The following is a 20,088-nucleotide window of genomic DNA, read 5'->3' as shown; positions in this document are numbered from 1 at the left end:
AGAGACTTTAGCAAGTTCTGGAGATATCTGCAGGCCCTTTGCTGTTACCCCGGGTTCTTTTTCACCTGTTTCAGCATTGCACATTGTGCTCTTGGTGTGATTTTAGCAGGACTTCCACTCCAAGGGAGAGTAGCTACAGTACTGAATTTCTTCCTCTGGGGACAATTTCTCTTATTGTGGACCGATGAAAACTCAGGTCTTTAGAAATGCTTTCGTAGCCTCTTCCAGCTTCATGCATCTTTACAATTCTTATAAGGTCCTCTGAAAGTTGTTTTGATCAGGGCATGGTACACCTAAACAGATCATTCTTGAGAAGAGCAGGCTCTGTCAGTAGATGACTTTGTGTGTCTTTTTTAAAGGTCAGGACAACTCTGCAACCCACTGCTCCAATTTCATCTCATTCCTGACTCCAAATAACTTTTGTAGAAGGCATTACCCCAGAGGTTCACATAGTTTTTTGAACCTAATTGTGATTGTTTATCAGTACAGATGAGAAAAAATACAATTGTTTGTGTGTTTCATGTTCAATATGTGTTTCATAATATGTGTTTAGGCAGATTGTGTTTGTCTATTATTGTGACTGATGACAATCAGACCACATTTTATGAGTAATCATTGCAGAAAACCAGGAAATTGCAAAGGTTTCACAAACTGTAGTTGGTGATGGACTGAAGGACTTTCCAGGCTCAAACTGGTTTTCCAGTTTGACTGAGTATTGGCATTGGCAGCTTGGGTTGCCTTTGCCCTAAGAAACTTTAGATATTTCTTTTGTGTTTGGAATTAAAATCAGATTAAAGCCGTACTGTGTAATATTTATCTTTCTGTATAAATTACAACATTAATTGAGTGATTACAGTTGAACATGAAACAAAAATATGAAGCAGTATGCCACCCAATTCTTGATAATTAAAACTATATTAAGTGTATAATTTATCCCATGTTAGCAGGATTAAGGAGCAGAAGCAATTGAATTGAAGTGATTGGTAAAAGAACCATAGCTATTGTGGGTAAAGTGGGTCTGGGGTTAGGTGTGATGAAAAAAGATTCAACTTTAGCATTGAAAGATAAACATCTGAAATGAAATAATTTGCAGGAGAGGGTAAAGGAGTGGCAGTAGCTGGATATAGAGCTGGAATGATATACATTCATGGGCCAAATAGCTTGCTTCAGTGCTGTAGCAATTCTGTAAGTCTGTGATTTTCAGAATCATCGATACGGTAAAAAGATTTGTATTGCGCAGAACAGTGGCTTAAAGTTCTTGACAAATCTTTTGCTTAAGTAAATATTTATTGCATACTTTTTCATAAGTACTACATGTTTGTAGCATCAACAGTTCATTTTTTGAAATCACTGTCTCTTTAAAAATGATAACTAATAATTTCATAATTAGAGCGGATAGAATAACAATCCATTTAATGAGTGTTTTATATGGAGCTTCTCCATTGCCACTCATTAGGTTATACTTGAAGATCTTCTAGTGCCTTTAGTTTCTCTCATTTGCACACAATATCACAGTATGATGATACATAATTCAAGTTCAAAGTAAATTTATTATCAAAGTGCATGTATCTTTCTGTTTGTCTTTCTGTTTCCTCCTGATCACATGAGAATGCAGCAACCTCTCAGGGGTTTTTATGATCCAAAGTCAATTTTACATGAAGAATTTTGAGTATTACAGAACTACTCCATCAGCAAGCAGTTCGTTGATCGGAGTAGCTGAACTGGTCTTAACTGCTGATCTGATTGGGATGTTGGAGGAGCCGGTTTGGGTTAAGAGGAGCTGACCCGGCTGCAGACCATGTCACTGCCTGCTACTTGGAAGCATCGAAGTTGGTGCCTGAAGGTGGTGTGCAGTATAACTATGGGAGATTGTCTCAGACATTTCACTTGCAATCGCAAGACCACAAGACTCGGACAGTGAAAATGTAAGTTGCCGCAGACCTGTTATCCTTGTCTGATGGCTCAACAGGTTGTAACGGGCTAGGCCTCGGAACATCAGGCTTACCTGCTGCTGCAGACCAAGTGAGAAGATGCAGAAGTGTTACAGCATGGCGTCCGTGGTTGGCTGGGGTCTAGCCTCTCCAGTTGGTGCTGCCCTCTCATGTTCGAGCAGTGGAATGACAGGCTGGATTGCACGTGTTTGCACTGCCGGGAGACTGCTATTGATTGCTGGGCATTGTCGCTTGGGGTCTTAGACTATACAGTTGGAAGAAAAAGTTTGTGAACCCTTTGCAATTACCTGGTTTTCTGCATTAATTACTCAAAATGTGGTCTGATCTTCATCTAAGTCATGATAATAAGTGAACACAATCTGCCTGAACTAATAACACACAAATAATTGTACTTTTCATGTCTTCGTTTATTGCACATATTGTTTAATCATTCACAGTCCAGGTTGGAAAAAGCTTGTGAACCCTTGTATTTAGGACCTCCTTTAGCAGCAATAATATCCACGAATGTTTCGTGTGACTGATGATCAGACTTGCATAAAGGCGAGGAGGAGTTTTAGATCATTCCCCAATTTAAAAAAAACTTTGAGCTCATCAACATTTCTGGGATACCTTGTATGAACAGCCCTCGTCAGGTCATGCCACAGCATCTCAATTGGGTTAAAGTCTGGATTCTGATTCAACCATTCCAAAACACAAATTTTCTTCTTTTTAAGCATTCTGTTGTTGATCTACTCTTGTGTTTCGGATCATTGTCTTGTTGCGTTATCCAACTTCTATTAAGCTTCAGGTGACAGACCCTGTCATTCTCCTGCAAAGTGTCTTGATAGAATTTTGAATTCATTGTTCCCTCAACAATTGCAAGCTGTCCAGGCTTGAGGCAGCAAAGGAACCCCAAACTGTGATGGTGTGCAGTGCCCTTTCTCCTCCAAACATTTTTGCCTGAAAGTTCAACTTTTGTCTTTTCTGTCTCCAGAACATTGTCCCAGAAGCGTTGTGGAACATTCAGGTGGTTTTTGCAAACTTGAGACATGAAACGTTTTTTTGGAGAGTAGTGGTTTCTTCCATGGTGTCCTTCCATGAACACCATTCTCGTTCAGTGGTTTTCTTCTAGTGGACTCATTAACAGAGACTTTGGCAAGTTCTGGAGATTTCCGCTGTTACCCCTGGGTTCTTTTTCACCTCCTTCAGCATTGCATGTTGTGCTCTTGATGTGATCTTTGCAGGAAGCCCATTCCTAGGGAGAGTAGTAACAATAATGAATTTCCTACATCTGGAAACAATTTCTCTTACTGTGGACTGATGAACACTGGGATCTTTAGAAATGCATTTGTACCCTTTTCCAGCTTCCTGCATCTACAGTTCTTCTAAGGTCCTCTGAAAGTTGTTTTGATGGAGGCATGGTGCACATAAACAGATCATTCTTGAGAAGAGCAGGCTCTGTCAGTAAACTGACTTTGTGTGTCTTTTTTATCGGGCAGAACACCTCTACAACCCACATGTCTAATCTCATCTCATTGATTGGAATACCTGACTCCAAATAGCTTTTGTAGAAGCATTACCCCAGAGGTTGACATACTTTTTTGAACCAAGACTGATTGTTTAAATGGTGTACTCAGTATTGATGGCAACTAGTACAATTGTTTGTGTGTTATTAGTTTAGTCAGATTGTGTTTGTCTATTATTGTGACTGATGAAGATCAGACTACATTTTATGAGTAATTAATGCAGAAAACCAGGTTATTGCAAAAGGTTCACAAACTTTTTTCAACTGTATCGTTTTTTTGAGTGAATATCCTTCTTTGCTTGCTATTTAGAATTATGTTAGTCGCTATTTTGAATGTATGCTTCCTTCTTTGAATGTTTTGTACCTTAGCCCTAGAGGAACACTGTCTTGTTCAACTGTATCTATATATGGTTGAATGATAATTAAACTCGATTTGATTTGAAAATATGAAAATTTTTTGACATTGGTAGGTCAGGAAGGAACTGAATTTTTGAGTGTCCCTGTTACAGATGGAAATCAACAAACAATAATTTGCTCAGTGTCAAAATATTTACAGTGCACTGGAGGTCAGGATAGAAGTTGTTCCAGTTAGAATGCTTTCGATGTTACTAACCAACCTGATATGCAGGATGGAAATGGGTTCAGTTAGAATGCTTTCGATGTTACTAACCAACCTGATATGCAGGATGGAAATGGGTTCAGTTAGAATGCTTTCGATGTTACTAACCAACCTGATATGCAGGATGGAAATGGGTTCAGTTAGAATGCTTTCGATGTTACTAACCTGCCCGGTTACAGACCATTGGCTGCCTTATTAACATTTGCAGAACCTATCGATCTGATTGGGTACGTTGCTTTTGAGTATTGCGTACACTATCAAAAGCAATTACCGTAGATTCCGGACTACAGAGCGCACCTGATTAAAAGCCGCAGGCTCTAATTTTAGAAAGAAAATCAATTTTGTACTTGTACAAGCCGCACTGGATTTTAAGCCGCAGGTGTCCCACGTTGTAATATGAGATATTTACACAGAAAGATATTACACGTGAGGATTTTTTAACTTTTAATTAAATCCGTATGGTAACATAAACAAATACATATTGCAAATGCTTTTTTTCGAACCGTGCCTGTAACACGGCTACTTTTAAATATACATACGTATTGGTAACACACAAATTACGTTGCGTGTACTTTTTCACTGAACAGTGCACGAACAACATTCCAATATCTCCTAACGACTGGTAAAAAAATATATACTGCAGCCTACCAGGAAAAGTTATTGATCGCCTTTAACTTAAAAGCTGCATCATATGTTTGCAGCGTTCTCGCGCGGGTCTAATGCGCTCGCCCCCTCCTTTCCGTTTATCGCAAACCGGTATTTTTCCACAAGACGTGGCGAAACCGGATGTGACGTCATAGCATCCCGGGATGTAGTACAGAAAACAAATATACTTAAAACACTTCTAACTTTAACTAGAAAATACTAACAAATGAATTACTAAGCGAAAATATTATAAACTAAATAACTGCCATAAAGGCAGCACAATGCTTTTCTTCGAGTGTTTTCCATGTTGATGAGGGTGAGTACAAATGACTGATTTACAATAATTTAATTGTGAAAGTGCGCTTGATTTATCTTACAATTTCATTGGACCTCTGTGAACTACTCATCAATTTTATTGGTCTACTGTTACGAGGCAAAATGTTTTTGGTGGCATGAAAAAAAACCATGCATTAGCCGCACCGTAGTAAAGGCCGCAGTGTTCAAAGCTGTTCAAAGCGTGGGAAAAAAGTAGCGGCTTATAATCCGGAATCTACGGTATATCAAATATCAACACTGAGATGCTTTTTTTTAACCTTTATAACTTAAACTAGACACCATTACCAAACATATATTGACCAGCCGGCAGTGACTTGGCAGCAAGGTTTTCTGAATTAGTTTACATTAGCCATTTTGGAGGCAGTAAGTGTGCCTCTAAATATATTACTGGGATTTTTGTTTGACAAAGACCTGAATGTCAACAGAATCAAAAGAGATATGGTTAACAGACTGATCAACTGTGTTCACATTAGAGCTATTTGTGAACTGACTGGTCTATTCCTGACCCTTGTGTTCCTAAACAGAGAAATTAAAAAAGTATGCAGATGATATTGTTGATAATCCTGTGCCTGAAGCTCTTTCAGATTATTTCGTTTATGGATAAGTTTTTTTTCATTTTGGTATGAGAACTGTCATTTACTCTTCTCTTTGGTTCTTGTTCCAAAACTGTATTATCTAAGCAGAGGCCACTCTGATAATGTGCCTCCCTGAGATCTGCCCTAAAATGAACCATGAAATATCAAAGTTCAAATTAAATTTATTAGCAAAGTACACATGTGGTCACCATCCATGACCCTGAGTCACAGTAAATACAAACAATAGAATCAATGAAAAACTTCACACAATAAAGACAGATAATGAACTATGCAATGCAAAAACAGGGGAAAAAAACCCAAAATATTAATAAATAAATAAAGCTGGCCGTGGCATCAGAACAAGACTTTGAGGCGAATGGTCCCGAGTTCGAATCCAGCTGGCTCCATGCACATTTTCCATCTGTACTGGGTTGAGCCTTGAGCTAGCAACTCAGCCTCATTAAAAAAAAATCAGCCTAATGCTATGGAAATGGCAAAATGCCGCCCAATGTGCTACAAGGCGTGAAAAACAACAGCAAATAAATAAATGAATAAGCAATAAATATGGAGACCATGAGTTGTAGAGTCCATTAAAATGACTGTTGGTTGTTGAATCAGTTCAGTGCATGGGATGAGTGAAGTTAAGTGATTAATTATAAAGTTAAGCAGTAAAGTTCAAACATCACCACTTTAGGTAATTGTGCAAGGAAGTTATTTGCTACTATTTTAAAAAGTAGAAGTACTTTGAGAAGGTTCAAAGGTTCATTTTATTGTCAAAATATGCATGTAGAATACAGCTCTGATGTTCGTCTTCTCCAGACAGCCATGAAATATAGAAAGACCATGGGTGCTGATGAACGAAAAGACATCAACTCCCCCCGGCATGAAAAAGAAAAGAAAACTTGCAGATACTAAAATCCCCCCTCCGTTGCAGAAAGAAAACGGTGACAATATCATCAAATCCCCGCCCCTCACCCACAGAAAAAACAGTGACAGTAACAATCCCCACCCCCTCACTCACAGAAAAGAACAGCGACAACAGCATCGAAATCCCCAACCACCCCCTCTCACACAAAAATTTAACAGATCACCCACTTGCCAATCAGCTCAAGAAAGAAAACACCAAAAAACTGAAGGAAACCAATATACCGTCCAAAAATCACATAGATCTCAGAATAACAACACACACAAAATGCTGGTAGAACACAGCAGGCCAGGCAGCATCTATAGGGAGAAGCGCTGTCGACGTTTCGGGCCGAGACCCTTCGTCAGGACTCAAATAATATTGGGCACGTCATTTTGTCAGGATTCAAAGAGAGCAGCCTTCGAACTCGATCCTTCCATAAAGAGTGACTGCCGTCCAGGATCCGAACAGCACCAATCCAGTTGCTGACCTTCGTCACCCCAGAAGCTGTCCCAGAAACTAAACTTTTATTGCTTTATGAGTGAGTCCTGATTCAGTTGAAAACTCCTTGCTCATGAGTCAGAAGTCTCATTGATTCGGTTTCCACTCGGGATGTCTAAGGACCAAAATCCAAATTGGGATTCCAGTAGTATCGGCAGTCCTTCCCTACAGCTGAGGTGTTAACTCCACGTCAGTTCATTCTCTTTTGGCTCATTTAAAGACTCAATTGCACTTGTTGGCCTGACCAATATATCTCCCTTAATGACTCTAAAAAAGAGAATTACATGGTCATTATTATGTTGTTCTTTGTGGGAGTTTGTAGTGTATGCATTTAGATGCTGTTTCTAATATAATGTCAATGTCAAATTTATTATGTTGGCTTTAGGATGACATGAATAAAGTTCATAACTTTTTTAAATTTCATAGACATGGGTGATTTAAATTAGTTTTTTATTATTTTTGTTTAGGGGAGATGTTCCAGTAGTAATTCTTCCATGTTAATGAGTGTGGTTATGAAACTACGAAATACAGGCTGGTGATTCATGTGTTGGTTGTGTCATGCAAGTGAATATAGCCTGTTTGTTACATCTAACATCAGTTGCTCCTACTTGGTTTACTCCCTGATGTCAGAAGTTTGTGTCCTTTGATGAAAAGCCATATGTCTTTTTATGAAAGATAGCTCGCTTGTGCAACATGATTCAGTATAACCACCTGCTGCTGCCATGAATTTAATCCATGAAGATCTCAGCGGTATAGACCTTTTTTTAGGGCAAAAGTATGCAGTCATCTCCTGGTTGTGGAAGGGTTCTGATCCTGTGAACTATTTGTAACCTGAACAGTTTGCAAGTTGGAAATGTGGGTGTCACTCAAACTACTAGGCAGCAAAAGATGCCTGCAACCCTACAGCAGCCAACAAATCCATGCTGGTTTTCTCCCAAATGCTCAATCATGTGTATAGACTATACATAAGTGGGATATTCATGTGCTGGGGACAATCTGTACTTTCAAGTGAAGTAATATTTTATTTATCATATAACAATATACTACTTTTCAATGAAAGCTCAAAACACAAATCTCCAAAAGTTCATCTAGAATTTTCTTTTAAAGACTAGTTAACTTTACTTTGTGTGTGTGTGTGTGTGTGTGTGCTATTTTGAACTCCATGTTGGCCAATCTGTTGTCCAGTGTGGAAGGTGAAAGCCAGAGTAATCCCAGTGGTGATAGGAACACTTGGAGCTGTGACCCCTAGACTGGGAGATTGGCGCCAGCAAATCCCGGGAACAATATCTGAGATCTGGGTCCGGAAGAGTGCACTACCAGGAATAGCAAGGATACTGTGTCAAACCCTCAAGTTCCCAAGTCTCTAGTAGAGGACATGAGATTGGGGGAAAAAATACACAAAAAATACACCCATAAAGGGCCTGGGGGGGGGGGGGGGGGAGGAATGAATAAATAAACAAATAAATATAGAGGCAAACTGGAAAAATTCTGAAAGCATAAAAAACAAATCTGGTTCACTAAATTAATGAAAATGCAAGGCATGTCAGACCTGTGAGTACTTCTAGTATTTTCTGCTGTTTCATAAATCATAGGACTTGCTGAAATGTGATGAGATCACCTTTTGTATTAAAGATATAAATGGAGACTAATTATACCTATTGGATTTTGTTGTAACATCGACTGGGATGAGTCATGGGTTGCCTGTCCTGAATGGAGTTCAGTATCCCCTGTACCCATAAAAGGAGATTATTTCATCATAGAGATTTTTCAAAAACCAATTGGTGTGCCAAAGTGTTCAGCTTTTGTGGTTGGTCTGATTTTCATGTTTGTCAGAGTCATAGAGTAATAAAACAAAAAATGGGACCTACTGCCCAAGATGTCCACGCTAATCAAAATGTCCATCTAAGTTAATCCCACTTGCCCTCATTTGGCCCAAAATTTACCTGTCCAATTGTCTTTCAAATGTTGTTGTTGTTGTACCTTCCTCAACCACTTACTCTTGCAACTCATTCATGAATGTGCTGCTTTCTGCTTGTTAAATTTGTCCCTCGGTTCTCTTCTAAATCTTTCTCCTCTCACCTTAACCCAGGCAACCTGTTCATATTCTATACCTTCACAGTATGGTCCGGTCAGTTTTGACCTGGCCCAAGAATCCCCTCATAACAAGTGTCTATACCAAATTTTGAACCACAGATCTATTTAGAATGTATAAATAGCCTATCTGACATTAATAAATGGGTGATTAATCCTTAATTAATGTTTCGGAGATCTAAAATCCAATTCAATAGATACGGGTCAAATTTGACTCGAAACAGCCTCAATGTACAAAAATTTGTAGCACCTGTACAAAAGTATAAATTTTTAAATATTTTCATATTTGTGCATTTTGGGTCACTTTAGGAAAAGTAATTAGATTTCGGCTAGAAAAAAAATGGCATTTAGGGTTTTTTTTACTGCTGTCAAATGTCAAAACGGGTCAAATTTGACCCAAACAGTATGTAAATATGCCCTCTAGTTTTGTATCACTTTCCATGGAGAAAGATTACTCATTCACCCTATGCTGTTATGATATCATGCAGGTTATTACATTACATTTGAGTCTCCTATGCTCCAAGAAGTAACATTCTGGCCTGTACATTTTCAGACGCAGCACTGTAGCCCAATGGCTTCACCGTTCTCCGTAGATAAAGGACAGCTCAGACTTTTAAAGATAGAGGAGGTAGAATCTGCTTTATGATTAACTCAATGGTATACAAACGTAGCCGTTCTGCCTCAGTCCTGGTCTCATGATCTGGAATATCTAGCGGTCAAATATCACCCATTTTATCTGCTCGCTTTGTTTGTTGGAGCTTTCCACCATCATTCTGGTAGCGGTGTACATTCCACCTCAGGCCAACACCTGGCAGGCACTTGAGGAGCTGAGCAACATAATCAGTAGGCACGAAACTGAGCAACTCAATACATTTCCTATCATTGCGGTAGGACTGTAAGATATAGGAGCAGAATTAGGCCATTTGGCCCATTGAATCTGTTCTACCATATCATCATGGCTGATCCAGTTTTCCTCTCAGCCCCAACCTCCTGCCTTGTCCCTGTATCCCTTCATGCCCTGATCAAGCAAGAATCTGTCAACCTCTGCCTTACATATACATAAAGACTTGGCCTCCACAGCTGCCGGTGGCAACGAACTCCACAGATTCACCACCCCACTGGCTAAACAATTCCTCATCACCTCCATTCTAAAAGTACGCCCCTCTATTCTGAGGCTGTGTCCTCTGGTCTTAGACTCTCCCACCGTAGGAAACATCCTCTCCATATCCTCTCTATCAAAGCCTGTCACCATTCGATGGGTTTCAATGAGGTCAATCCACATTCTTCTGAATTCTAGTGAATACAGGCCCAGAACCATCAAATGCTCTTATATGACAAGCCATTCAATCCTGGAATCATTTTTGTGAACTTCCTTTGAACCTTCTACAGTGTCAGCACATCCTTTTTAAGATATGGGGCCAAACATGCTCACAATACAACAAATGAGGCCACACTTATAAAGTTTCAACATTATATCCTTGGCAAATACGAGGAAATCTGCAGATGCTGGAAATTCAAGTAACACACACAAAATGCTGGTGGAACGCAGCAGGCCAGGCAGCATCTATAGGGAGAAGCGCTGTCGACGTTTTGGGCCGAGACCCTTCGTCAGGACACATTATATCCTTGCTTTTATATTCTTGTCCTCTTGAAACATTGCATTTGCCTTCTGCACCACAGACTCAACTTGCAAATTAACCATTAGGGAATCCTGTATAAGGTCCCCCAAGTCCCTTTGTGTCTCAGTTTTTTGTATTTGCTATCCATTTAGAAAATAATCAGCACTTTAATTTCTTCTACAAAGTGAATGACCTTGCACTTCCTGACACTGTATTCCATCTGCCATTTCAAGTCAAATCGAGTCACTTTATTGTCATTGCGACCATAACTGCTGGTACAGTACATAATGAAAATGAGACAACATTTTTCAGGACCATGGTGTTACATTACACAGTACAAAAACTGGACTGAACTATGTAAAAAAAAACAACACAGAGAAAGCTACACTAGACTACAGGCCTACACAAGACTGCATAAAGTGCACAAAAACAGTGCAGGCATTACAATAAATAATAAACAGGACAATAGGGCAAGGTGTCAGTCCAGGCTTCGGGTATTGAGGAGTCTGATAGCTTGGGGGAAGAAACTTACATAGTCTGGTCGTGAGAGCCCATATGCTTCGAACCCTTTTTCCAGATGGCAGGAGGGAAAAGAGATTGTATGAGGGGTGCATGGGGTCCTTCATAATGCTATTTCCTTTGCGGATGCAGTGTGTAGTGTAAATGTCCGTGATGACGGGAAGAGAGACCCCGCCATTTCTTTGCCCATTCTGCTAATCTGTCCAAGTCCTTCTGTAGCCTCTCTACTTCCTCAAAACTACCAGTCGCTCCACCTATCTTCATATTGTCTGCAAACTTTGCAACAAAGCCATCAATTCCATCATCCAAATAATTGACATATAACATAAAAAGAATTGGGCCCAACACAGACCCCTGTGGAACGCCACTGGTCACCAGCAGCCAGTCAGAAAAGGCTCCCATTAGTCCCACTTTTTGCCTCCTGCCAACCAACCACTGCTTTATCCATGTTAGAATCTTTCCTGTGATACCATGGGCTCATAGTTTAAGCAGCCTTGTGTGGTACTTTGTCAAATTGCAGAGGATTTAAACTAGGCAAGTTTAAAGTTTCTGAACAACTACCATCATGATCTCACCTGTGGAACCATAGGCGCCAACAGACCTGACTGCTGTTATTTCACCGTCAGGAATGCTTGCCATGCCATCCCACACCCACACTTTGAAAAGTCCAATCACCTGGCTTTTACTCCCAGCATAGAAGCAGAAACTACAGACCTCAGTGTCATTGGTGAGGACTAAGAAGGCATGGTCAAGGAAAGCAGAGAAGCTCTGCTTTGAATCGGCGGACTGGACATCATTCAGTGATATCTGATTGAATACATCACAGTTGTCACTGACTTCATCAAGACCTATGTGGATGAGTTTGCACCTTTGAGATCATGCCGGACATACCCAAGCCAAAAGCCATGAATGAACCAGGAGATTCACTTTCTGCTGAGGGCTATGACATTCAAGAACAGTGATCCAGAATTATACAAGTCCAGGTATATAACGACCTATAAAAAACGAGAAAATCTGCAGATGCTGGAAATCCTGCTGAACGGTCTTGGCCCAAAACCTCAACTGCACTGTTTTCCATAAGTGCAGCCTGGCCTGCTGAGTCCCTCCAGCATTTGGTGTATGGCTATTTTAAGAATGAAAACTGACTGAGGTCAGAGACTGAATCGGATGCTCATCAGCTCTAGTAGGGTTTTACTAAAGTAGGACATAACTTCTTACAAAGCGAATCATAACATCATGAATGGCTGTGATGCTTCCCTCTCAAACGAGCTCAATGCCTTTTCTACATGCTTTGAAAGGGAGAATAAAACTACACCTGTGCAAATTCTTGCAGCATTTGGTGACCCTGTGATCTCTGTCTCAGAGACTGATATCAGAACCTCTTTCAAGAAGGTGAACCTTCAAGGCTTCAGGCCCTGATAATCTAGCTGGTAGGGTTCTGAAAACCTGTGCAACTGTGTGGTGGGAGTGACATCTTCAACCTCTGCTGTAGTCAGAGGTTCCCACCTTCTTCAAAAGGGCGACAATCATTCTGGTGTCCAAGCGGAGCAGGGTGAGCTGCCCAACAACTGTAGCCCAGTAGCACTCATATCTACTGTGATGAAGTGAATTGAGAGGCTGGTCACGGCTAGAGTCAACTCCTGCCTATGCAAGAACCTGGATGTGCTGCAAGTTGCCTATTGCCACAATAGGTCTACAATGGAAGCAGTCTCACCGGCTCTTCATGTGGCCCTGGCTCACCTAGATAATAGTTATGCCCGTATCAGGCTGCTGTTTCTTGAATACAGCTCAGCGTTCAACATAATCATACCCTTAGTTGTAAGCAACAAGCTCTAAAACCCGGTCTTGTGCACCTCCTTCTGTAACTGGATCATTGACTTCCTCACTAGATCAGAAGTAACATTTTGCTGGCAATCAACACTGTTGATACCTACTATTGTGTGGCAAATGCCATCTATAAATTTTCAAATGACACAACTATTGTTGGCAGGATTTCAGATGGTGACAAGGAGGTGTACAGGAGTAAGATAGATCATCTGGCTGAGTGGTGTCATGGCAACAATCTTGAACTTCATGTCAGTACAGCCAAGGAGTTGATTGTAGACTTCAGGAAGGGGAAGTCAAGGGACACATTCCAGTCCTCATCAAGAGAACAGAAGTGGAAAGGGCGAGCTGTTTCAAGTTCTTGGATGTCAACATCTCTGAGAATCTACGGTATCCTAGACCCAACATATTGATGCAATTACACAGAAGGCATGACAGCAGCAGTATTTCGTTTGGGGAGAATTGGTATGTCACCAAAGACACTTGCAAATTTCTACAGATGTACCATGAAGAGCATTCTAAATGGCTGCATCACCGTCTGGTGTGGTGGGGGCGGGGTGAGGGGGCTACTGCATAGGATCGAAATAAGCTGCGGAGGCTTGTAAACTTAAGTCAGCTCCATCAAGGGCACAAGCCTCCATAGTATCCAGGGCATATTTAAAGAGTGAATAAATGCTGAATAAAGCAATAATCTGTTAAATTTTTTCTAATCCAATTCACTTTTAATCTCTGTTAGCTTTATGACAAACAAAAATAAAGTAATTGAAAGTGGTGAATAATCAGCATCAGATTGTGCTCTGGTTCCAGAAATATTTTATTAGCTTATTTTTATTGTTTGCATGACTTGTTTTTTTTCTCCTGCAAATATGGGGTTTAACAGTTTTTTTAATATGTTCTATTGGATTTCTTTATTTTGTGCCTGTCTGTAAGCAGACGAGTCTCAAGGTTGTATGTAGTATATAGACTTTGATAACAAATGTACTTTGAAATTTGTCTTTTTATTGACCAGTTTGACATTTGGTTGGCATTTTGTACATTCCAACGTAAGAATTTACTAATACAGTCGAGGTTCGAGGACCCCTTGTGGATACCAAAAAAGGTGGATGCTCAAGTCCCTTATTTAACCTGGCTCAGTGCAGTGGAGTATAGGACCCAGCGGAACCCCAGACCTGTGAAAGTGCGGTGGTCTTTAGGACCTGGTGGAGCTCTGTTCATGAAAATAATCACAACCACAATTGAAAGTAAAATGATTGGAAAATAAAGCATTTGAAAAGAGGTGAAACACCATCAGTCATTGGAAAAGCATTAGGCTACAGTCGGTCAACGATCGGACAGTTTTAAAAGATAAAGTGAGAAAGGCCCTGCCCCGATGAAAGCTACAATTATTACTAAGCAACGCAGTGGTTTAATCATTGAAATACATACGTTTCTTAAGTGTTTTATATGCATAGGAAGGTAAAATATATACTATATACTAAGACAAATGTTTGACTAACTGACGCTAAATAATACCGGATGAGTACTTCCGATTTTTTTCGATCCCAATCCATGATAACCTACGCACATCTTCCCGTATACTTTAAATCATCTCTAGATTACTTATAATACCTAATACAATGTAAATGCTATGTAAAATAGTTGTTATACTGCATTGTTTAGGGAATAATGACAAGAAAAAAAAGTCTGTACATGCTCGAACAACAAGTGCTGGAAGAGCACTTCCGGGTTTCCTCAATTCGCGGTTGGTTGAATTCGCGCACGCAGAACTCGCGGATAAGGAGGGCTGACTGTATCTGTATAATTAACTACCTCAGCCTATAATATTCAATATCTGTGTTGCGACTGATTCTGATTGCAGAATTGTTGTCATTGTTTTCCTATTGAGATAGAGTCATTCGTTTCAAAAGTAGAATGCTGACATCTTCCAGTTATCAGTGTATGATAAAATTTTTGGAAATTTAATATTTCCTATATCAAATTGCTTAATTTAAATACACTACATTAGTTTTTATCTGTTGTTAATTTCAACATCTACCTAAAGGAAACTTGGAATATACTTTATTTTAAATATTGCTTTTAATATGCAGAATGTTAATGTTGGAGGCAAACAAAATATAACTTTGTTTTTAATTAACGATTAATGTGTTAAACCTTTGCTCAGGACAGAAAGAGAATGTGTTTTAATAGTGTTTGATTTGACATCCTGTCCTCTACACTTGATTTTACATTTAAAGTTTTGGGGAAATTCTAAGATGGAGTTAATGAATATGTAGACTGATGTGGATCCAAATCTTAGCAAATGCCTTTGGTGATTCACTATAAGTATTATACAAAGTTTATTTTAATTTTGATTTGTATTGTAAAAGTTAGAAAATTGAGCTGATTTATGGGAGGGTTAACATCTTGATTTAATGTGTTATCTTACAAGTTGAGTATCTGTTAATTGAATTTATATGGGAATCATTGGACAAATTTTTATTACAAATTGTAAGTGAATGTAATAGTGCAATATAAACACAAGAGATTCTGCAGATTCTGGAAATCCAGAGAAACTCTCTCTCAGTGCTGGAGGAACTCAGCAGCGTCTATGGAAATGAATAAATAGTCAATGTTTCAGACCGAGACCCTTTTTCAGGACTGGAAGGGGAAAGATGCCAGAATTAAAAAGTGTACTAGCTGGGAGGTGATAGGTGAAAACAGGTAGGTGGGAAAGAAAGGTATAAAGGGCTAGAGAAGAAAGATTTTGATGGGAGAGGAGAATGGACCATAGGAGAGAGGGAAGGAAGAGGGAACCCAGTGGCGGGGGATAGGTAGGTAAGAGGCCAGAGTGGGAAAAAGAGGAAGAGGGAAGGTGGAGGGAAAATAAAATTACCGAAAGGAGAAATCAATATGCATGCCATCAGGTTGGAGGCTACCTAGATGGATTATGAGGTGTTGCTCCTCCACCCTGAGGGTGGCCTCATTGTGGCAAAAGAGGAGGCCCTGGACTGACATGTCAAAACAGGATTGGGGATAGGAATTAAAATGGTTTCTGTGAAGAATTTTAGAAAATTTTAGTACTATATAAAAGCAAATTGTTGTAGTCAGTAGACCAGTTATTTAATTATTTGATTTGCTTCCAATTACTTTTATGAATTTATAATTACAATTATTTATACAAAATATATAATTTTGTATCAGGGGGCATAGATAGGATAAATGCAAACAGGCTTTTTCCACTGAGGTTTGGTGAGACTAGAACTAGAGGCCACCTCTTGGTCTTCTTGTGTGCCTTAACTACTAAGCCCAGCAGAACAGTTTTTACTGACAGGAGAAGGGGCAATGGTTGGGTTACTGAGCCTTAAAGCCAGTTGCTTTGTAAAGATGGGCTCATCAGCCATGATTAGCAGCTGATTTTGGAGAAGGAAAACTCTGATTTCTAACCTCTGCTGCCTTGCAGCTATACCCACTCATGGGGAAGGCTTTGGGAATAAACCCAAGGAAATATCAGGAACTGGAGTTCCTAAAGCAGTCTCACATTCAGTTCAATGCTGACTGCCAATTCCTGCAATGCTGCTGGTGCCAAACTGTATTGATCTCTGCCATTCCTTGGATTCATCAGCAGTGTGGGGGGTGGGGGGCTACTACATGGACAACAACAGCTTGCCTCCATATCGTACTGCCTTGGCTTGAGTATCTAGACAGCTAGGGCGCAATACACTTGGTCGACTCCACTAACAGAGGCCTCATAATCGCTTAATCCCAAGCAAGCAGAGAATTTTCCATCATGAAGCTGACTAGCTATTTGTAGAAAGTGAAAAGGCTCTGGAATATCAAAAGGTGAATACAAAAGATTGTAATATTCAGTGTAAGATATTTGCCCTGCTTACTGGATGAAATTCTTCAGGGCACATGCACTTTCTTCCCATTGTTTGTTCATCTTTACCAAAGCAATGTGCTGAGGAAATGTACTGATCTCATTTTCAAAGAAAATTGCCGTGACATTGCCAAATACTTTCTCAGTTCTTAAAACATTGATTAAGTTAATACTTACTCTCTTTAACTGATTTACATTTATTTATTCTTCGATTTTTAAAATTATTATCCACTCTGCTACTAACTTCTACTTCCTGTAAAAATGAGAAACAATTTCTCATTTTAGTTAAGAACACGCATCAGTTACGTTTAAAGCAATATTTATCATTCTGTTAGAAACCACATTCACTGAGTCGTTTTCTTTTGTTTGCTGAGTTTACCAGTCAGTTTCTACCAATCTCATACCTACTTTGGTTTGTCTTTCAGAACCGTAACCCATCTGTGGCAGTATACTACACAAACCGTGCTCTGTGCTACGTGAAGATGCAACAGTTCGATAAGGCGGTAGCAGACTGTAAACATGCCCTGGAGTTAGATAGCCAGTCTGTTAAGGCTCACTTCTTCCTAGGACAGTGCCTGCTGGAAATGGAGAATTATGATGAAGCTATCGGCAACCTGAATAGAGGTCAGGGGTCCAGCTTCTATTCATAATCAATGCATAATTGTTTACAGAAGCACAGCAACAGGAAATATGAAGCAATTTAATTCTTGCAGTTCTTTTGGGATGAGGAATTTTCTAGCCAGCCCAGAATTTATTACTCATCCTTTTTTGCCCTTGATGGTGAGAAACCTTCATGAACTGCTGAAGTTCTTTTAGTGAAATAATGTCCATCATACAGCTGGGGAAGCTGTCCCTGTATTTAGACTCGACAGCATGAAGGAGTGTCAGTATATTTGCAAGTCTGGGAAATGTTATTGGTGTTCGTGTTTCATGAAAGTTGGTTCAGAAACACATTCCTCTTTTTTTTTATGTTTATATTTTTTGGATCCTCCTTAACAGTGACCTGAGATTTGCTTTTCTGTTTAATTAATGAGGCCATCGTTGTCCATCTCAAGTCTTTATGTAATTACACTGGCTTTTTTTACTGTGACCTTTTGAGTTAAGCACAGTTCTCCTTTAGACATTTGAGACCAAATAGCATCAATTGTCAATGATAAATGTAAAATGTGAAGAATTCTCACTCTCATGTTAACGTATGGTATTTCCCAGAAGTTGTGAAGTAGGATTTCTGTGCATGATCACAGCATATGCTCACTTTCAGAAGAATAACCATAATAAGCTGCTTTGGTATTTTCTATAGAACAATTTACTGGGTATCTCTCAAAGACACTATGAGATGTATACAGTATTGTTTTAGTACTATAGTTAAATGGTTAATGGGGTTTTGCAAAGTACCCATAATTAATTTCATACACTATCCAAGAGCTACTAGTTAAGAGGAGATATTTTAATGACATAATTTTTATAGAAGAGTGAAAAATTTAAAGCAGAGTTGTTTCAATTGTGAGCACTTTTCAGTGCCATTCATAATTTACTTCATTGATGACCGTTCCAAAAACATGTCACTTGCTGATGAGTTGGAATGATAGTTTGCCAACTTACCAAACATTAATGTTGCATTAGGAGAGTGAACACAAAAGATTGTGAAGGTTCAGTGTAAGATATTTCTAAGAGATGGAAAAAAAGGCAAGCTCTGTAGAAAATAAACTGCAGTACATTTTCAAAAGCAAAGTAGGAAAGAGAAAAATTGAAATAAATTTTTAGAACTTTATAATGAAGCTAATTCAGAAAATTTTGTGAAATAGAATTTTATTTATTTAGAGTAGAAGTTGCTCGCCGGACCAGAATTTATTGCCCATACTTCATTGCTCCTGAACTGTATAGGTTGCCAGCCATTTCAGAACAGTCAGTCTGGATTTGCACTTTGGATGGATCAGGCCAAGTAATCATAAGCAGATATCTCCTTAAAGTGATCTGTTTGGGTCTGGACAACAACTTTGTAGTTTCATAATCACTGAAGAACATGGAACATAGAACAATACAGCAATGGACAGGCTAATCTTGTGCCAATCTTGAGCAACACACGTAAAATGCTGGATGAACTCAGCATTGATGCCAGTTTATACCAAATGCCATCCTCTGGTGCATTATCCATGTCCCCCTATTCCTTTCATGTTCATGTGTCTCTCTTAAAGCCTCTTAAACTGCACCAAACTGCCTGATTCCACTCCCATCCCTGGTAACTTATTCCAGGGACCTGTCACTCTCTCCATATAAAGAAAACCTGTGCATCACTAACCTTAGAAGCATGTCCTCTGGTGTTTTATATTTTTACCTTGGAGAGAAGATTATGATTCTCATAATTTAAAAATAACTGTTAGGTTTCTCCTTTGGCCTCCGATGCTCTAGGGAGAACAATCCAATTTGTCCAACTTTCCCTAAAGCTCATAATGCTGTAATCCAGGTAGCATCCTGGTAATAAACACAGGAGATTCTGCAGATGATGGAAATCCAGAGTAACATAAACAGAATCTGGAGGAACTCAGCACGCTAGGCAATATCAGTGAATATAAATAAATAGTTTGGCTGAGACCCTTCATCAGGACTAGAAAGGAAGGAAGAGGGGGAAGAAGCCAAAACATGAAGGTGGGGGTGGGAGTACAAGCTAGAAGGTGATAGGTGAAGCCAGGTAGGTGGGAGAAGGGGGAGTGAAGTAAGAAGCTAGGAGGTGATAGGTGGAAAAGTTAAAGGGCTGGAGAAGAAGGAACCTAATAGGGAAGGAAAGTGGACCATGGGAGATGAGGAGGAGGAGTAGGGGCACCAGGGGGAGGTGATAGCCAGATGAGGAGAAGAGGTAAAAGGGGGGCCAGAGTGGGGAATTGAAGAAGGGGGATAGGGAGGAGGAAAATTTACCACTGGTTGGAGACACCAATTTTCATGCAATACAAATGGAATGTGAGATGTTGCTCCTACAACCTGAGAATGCCAGTGGAGGAGGCCATGGACTGACATCTGGGAATGGAGATTGAAAATAGAATGGTTGGCCACCATAAAATCCTGCTTTTTGCGGATGGGGTGAAGGTGCTCGCCAAAGTGGGAGCACTGCATACAGTAGGTAACCCCCAACAGATTCACAGGTGACC

General features: G+C 39.7%; 2 protein-coding genes across 2 annotated transcripts in view; one reads left to right on the top strand and one right to left on the bottom strand.

Moving 5' to 3' along the window:
• The window catches only part of stub1 (STIP1 homology and U-Box containing protein 1), a 42,528-nt gene that overhangs the window by 8,554 nt on the left and 13,886 nt on the right, over positions 1 to 20,088 (top strand). The window contains exon 2 of the mRNA XM_073060396.1: positions 17,371 to 17,569. Within this exon, the coding sequence (XP_072916497.1) occupies positions 17,371 to 17,569 (199 nt within the window). The remainder of the gene's footprint in view (positions 1 to 17,370; positions 17,570 to 20,088) is intronic.
• The window catches only part of jmjd8 (jumonji domain containing 8), a 59,162-nt gene continuing 46,319 nt past the window's right edge, over positions 7,246 to 20,088 (bottom strand). Inside the window, exon 9 of the mRNA XM_073060401.1 lies at positions 7,246 to 7,303. Within this exon, the coding sequence (XP_072916502.1) occupies positions 7,295 to 7,303 (9 nt within the window). The 3' untranslated portion in view covers positions 7,246 to 7,294. The remainder of the gene's footprint in view (positions 7,304 to 20,088) is intronic.

The sequence above is a fragment of the Hemitrygon akajei genome, chromosome 11 (genome assembly GCF_048418815.1).
Source record: "Hemitrygon akajei chromosome 11, sHemAka1.3, whole genome shotgun sequence".
Taxonomy (NCBI): domain Eukaryota; kingdom Metazoa; phylum Chordata; class Chondrichthyes; order Myliobatiformes; family Dasyatidae; genus Hemitrygon; species Hemitrygon akajei.
The sequence above is the reverse complement of the archived record's forward strand: the minus strand, read 5'-3'. Positions and strand labels throughout refer to the sequence as shown.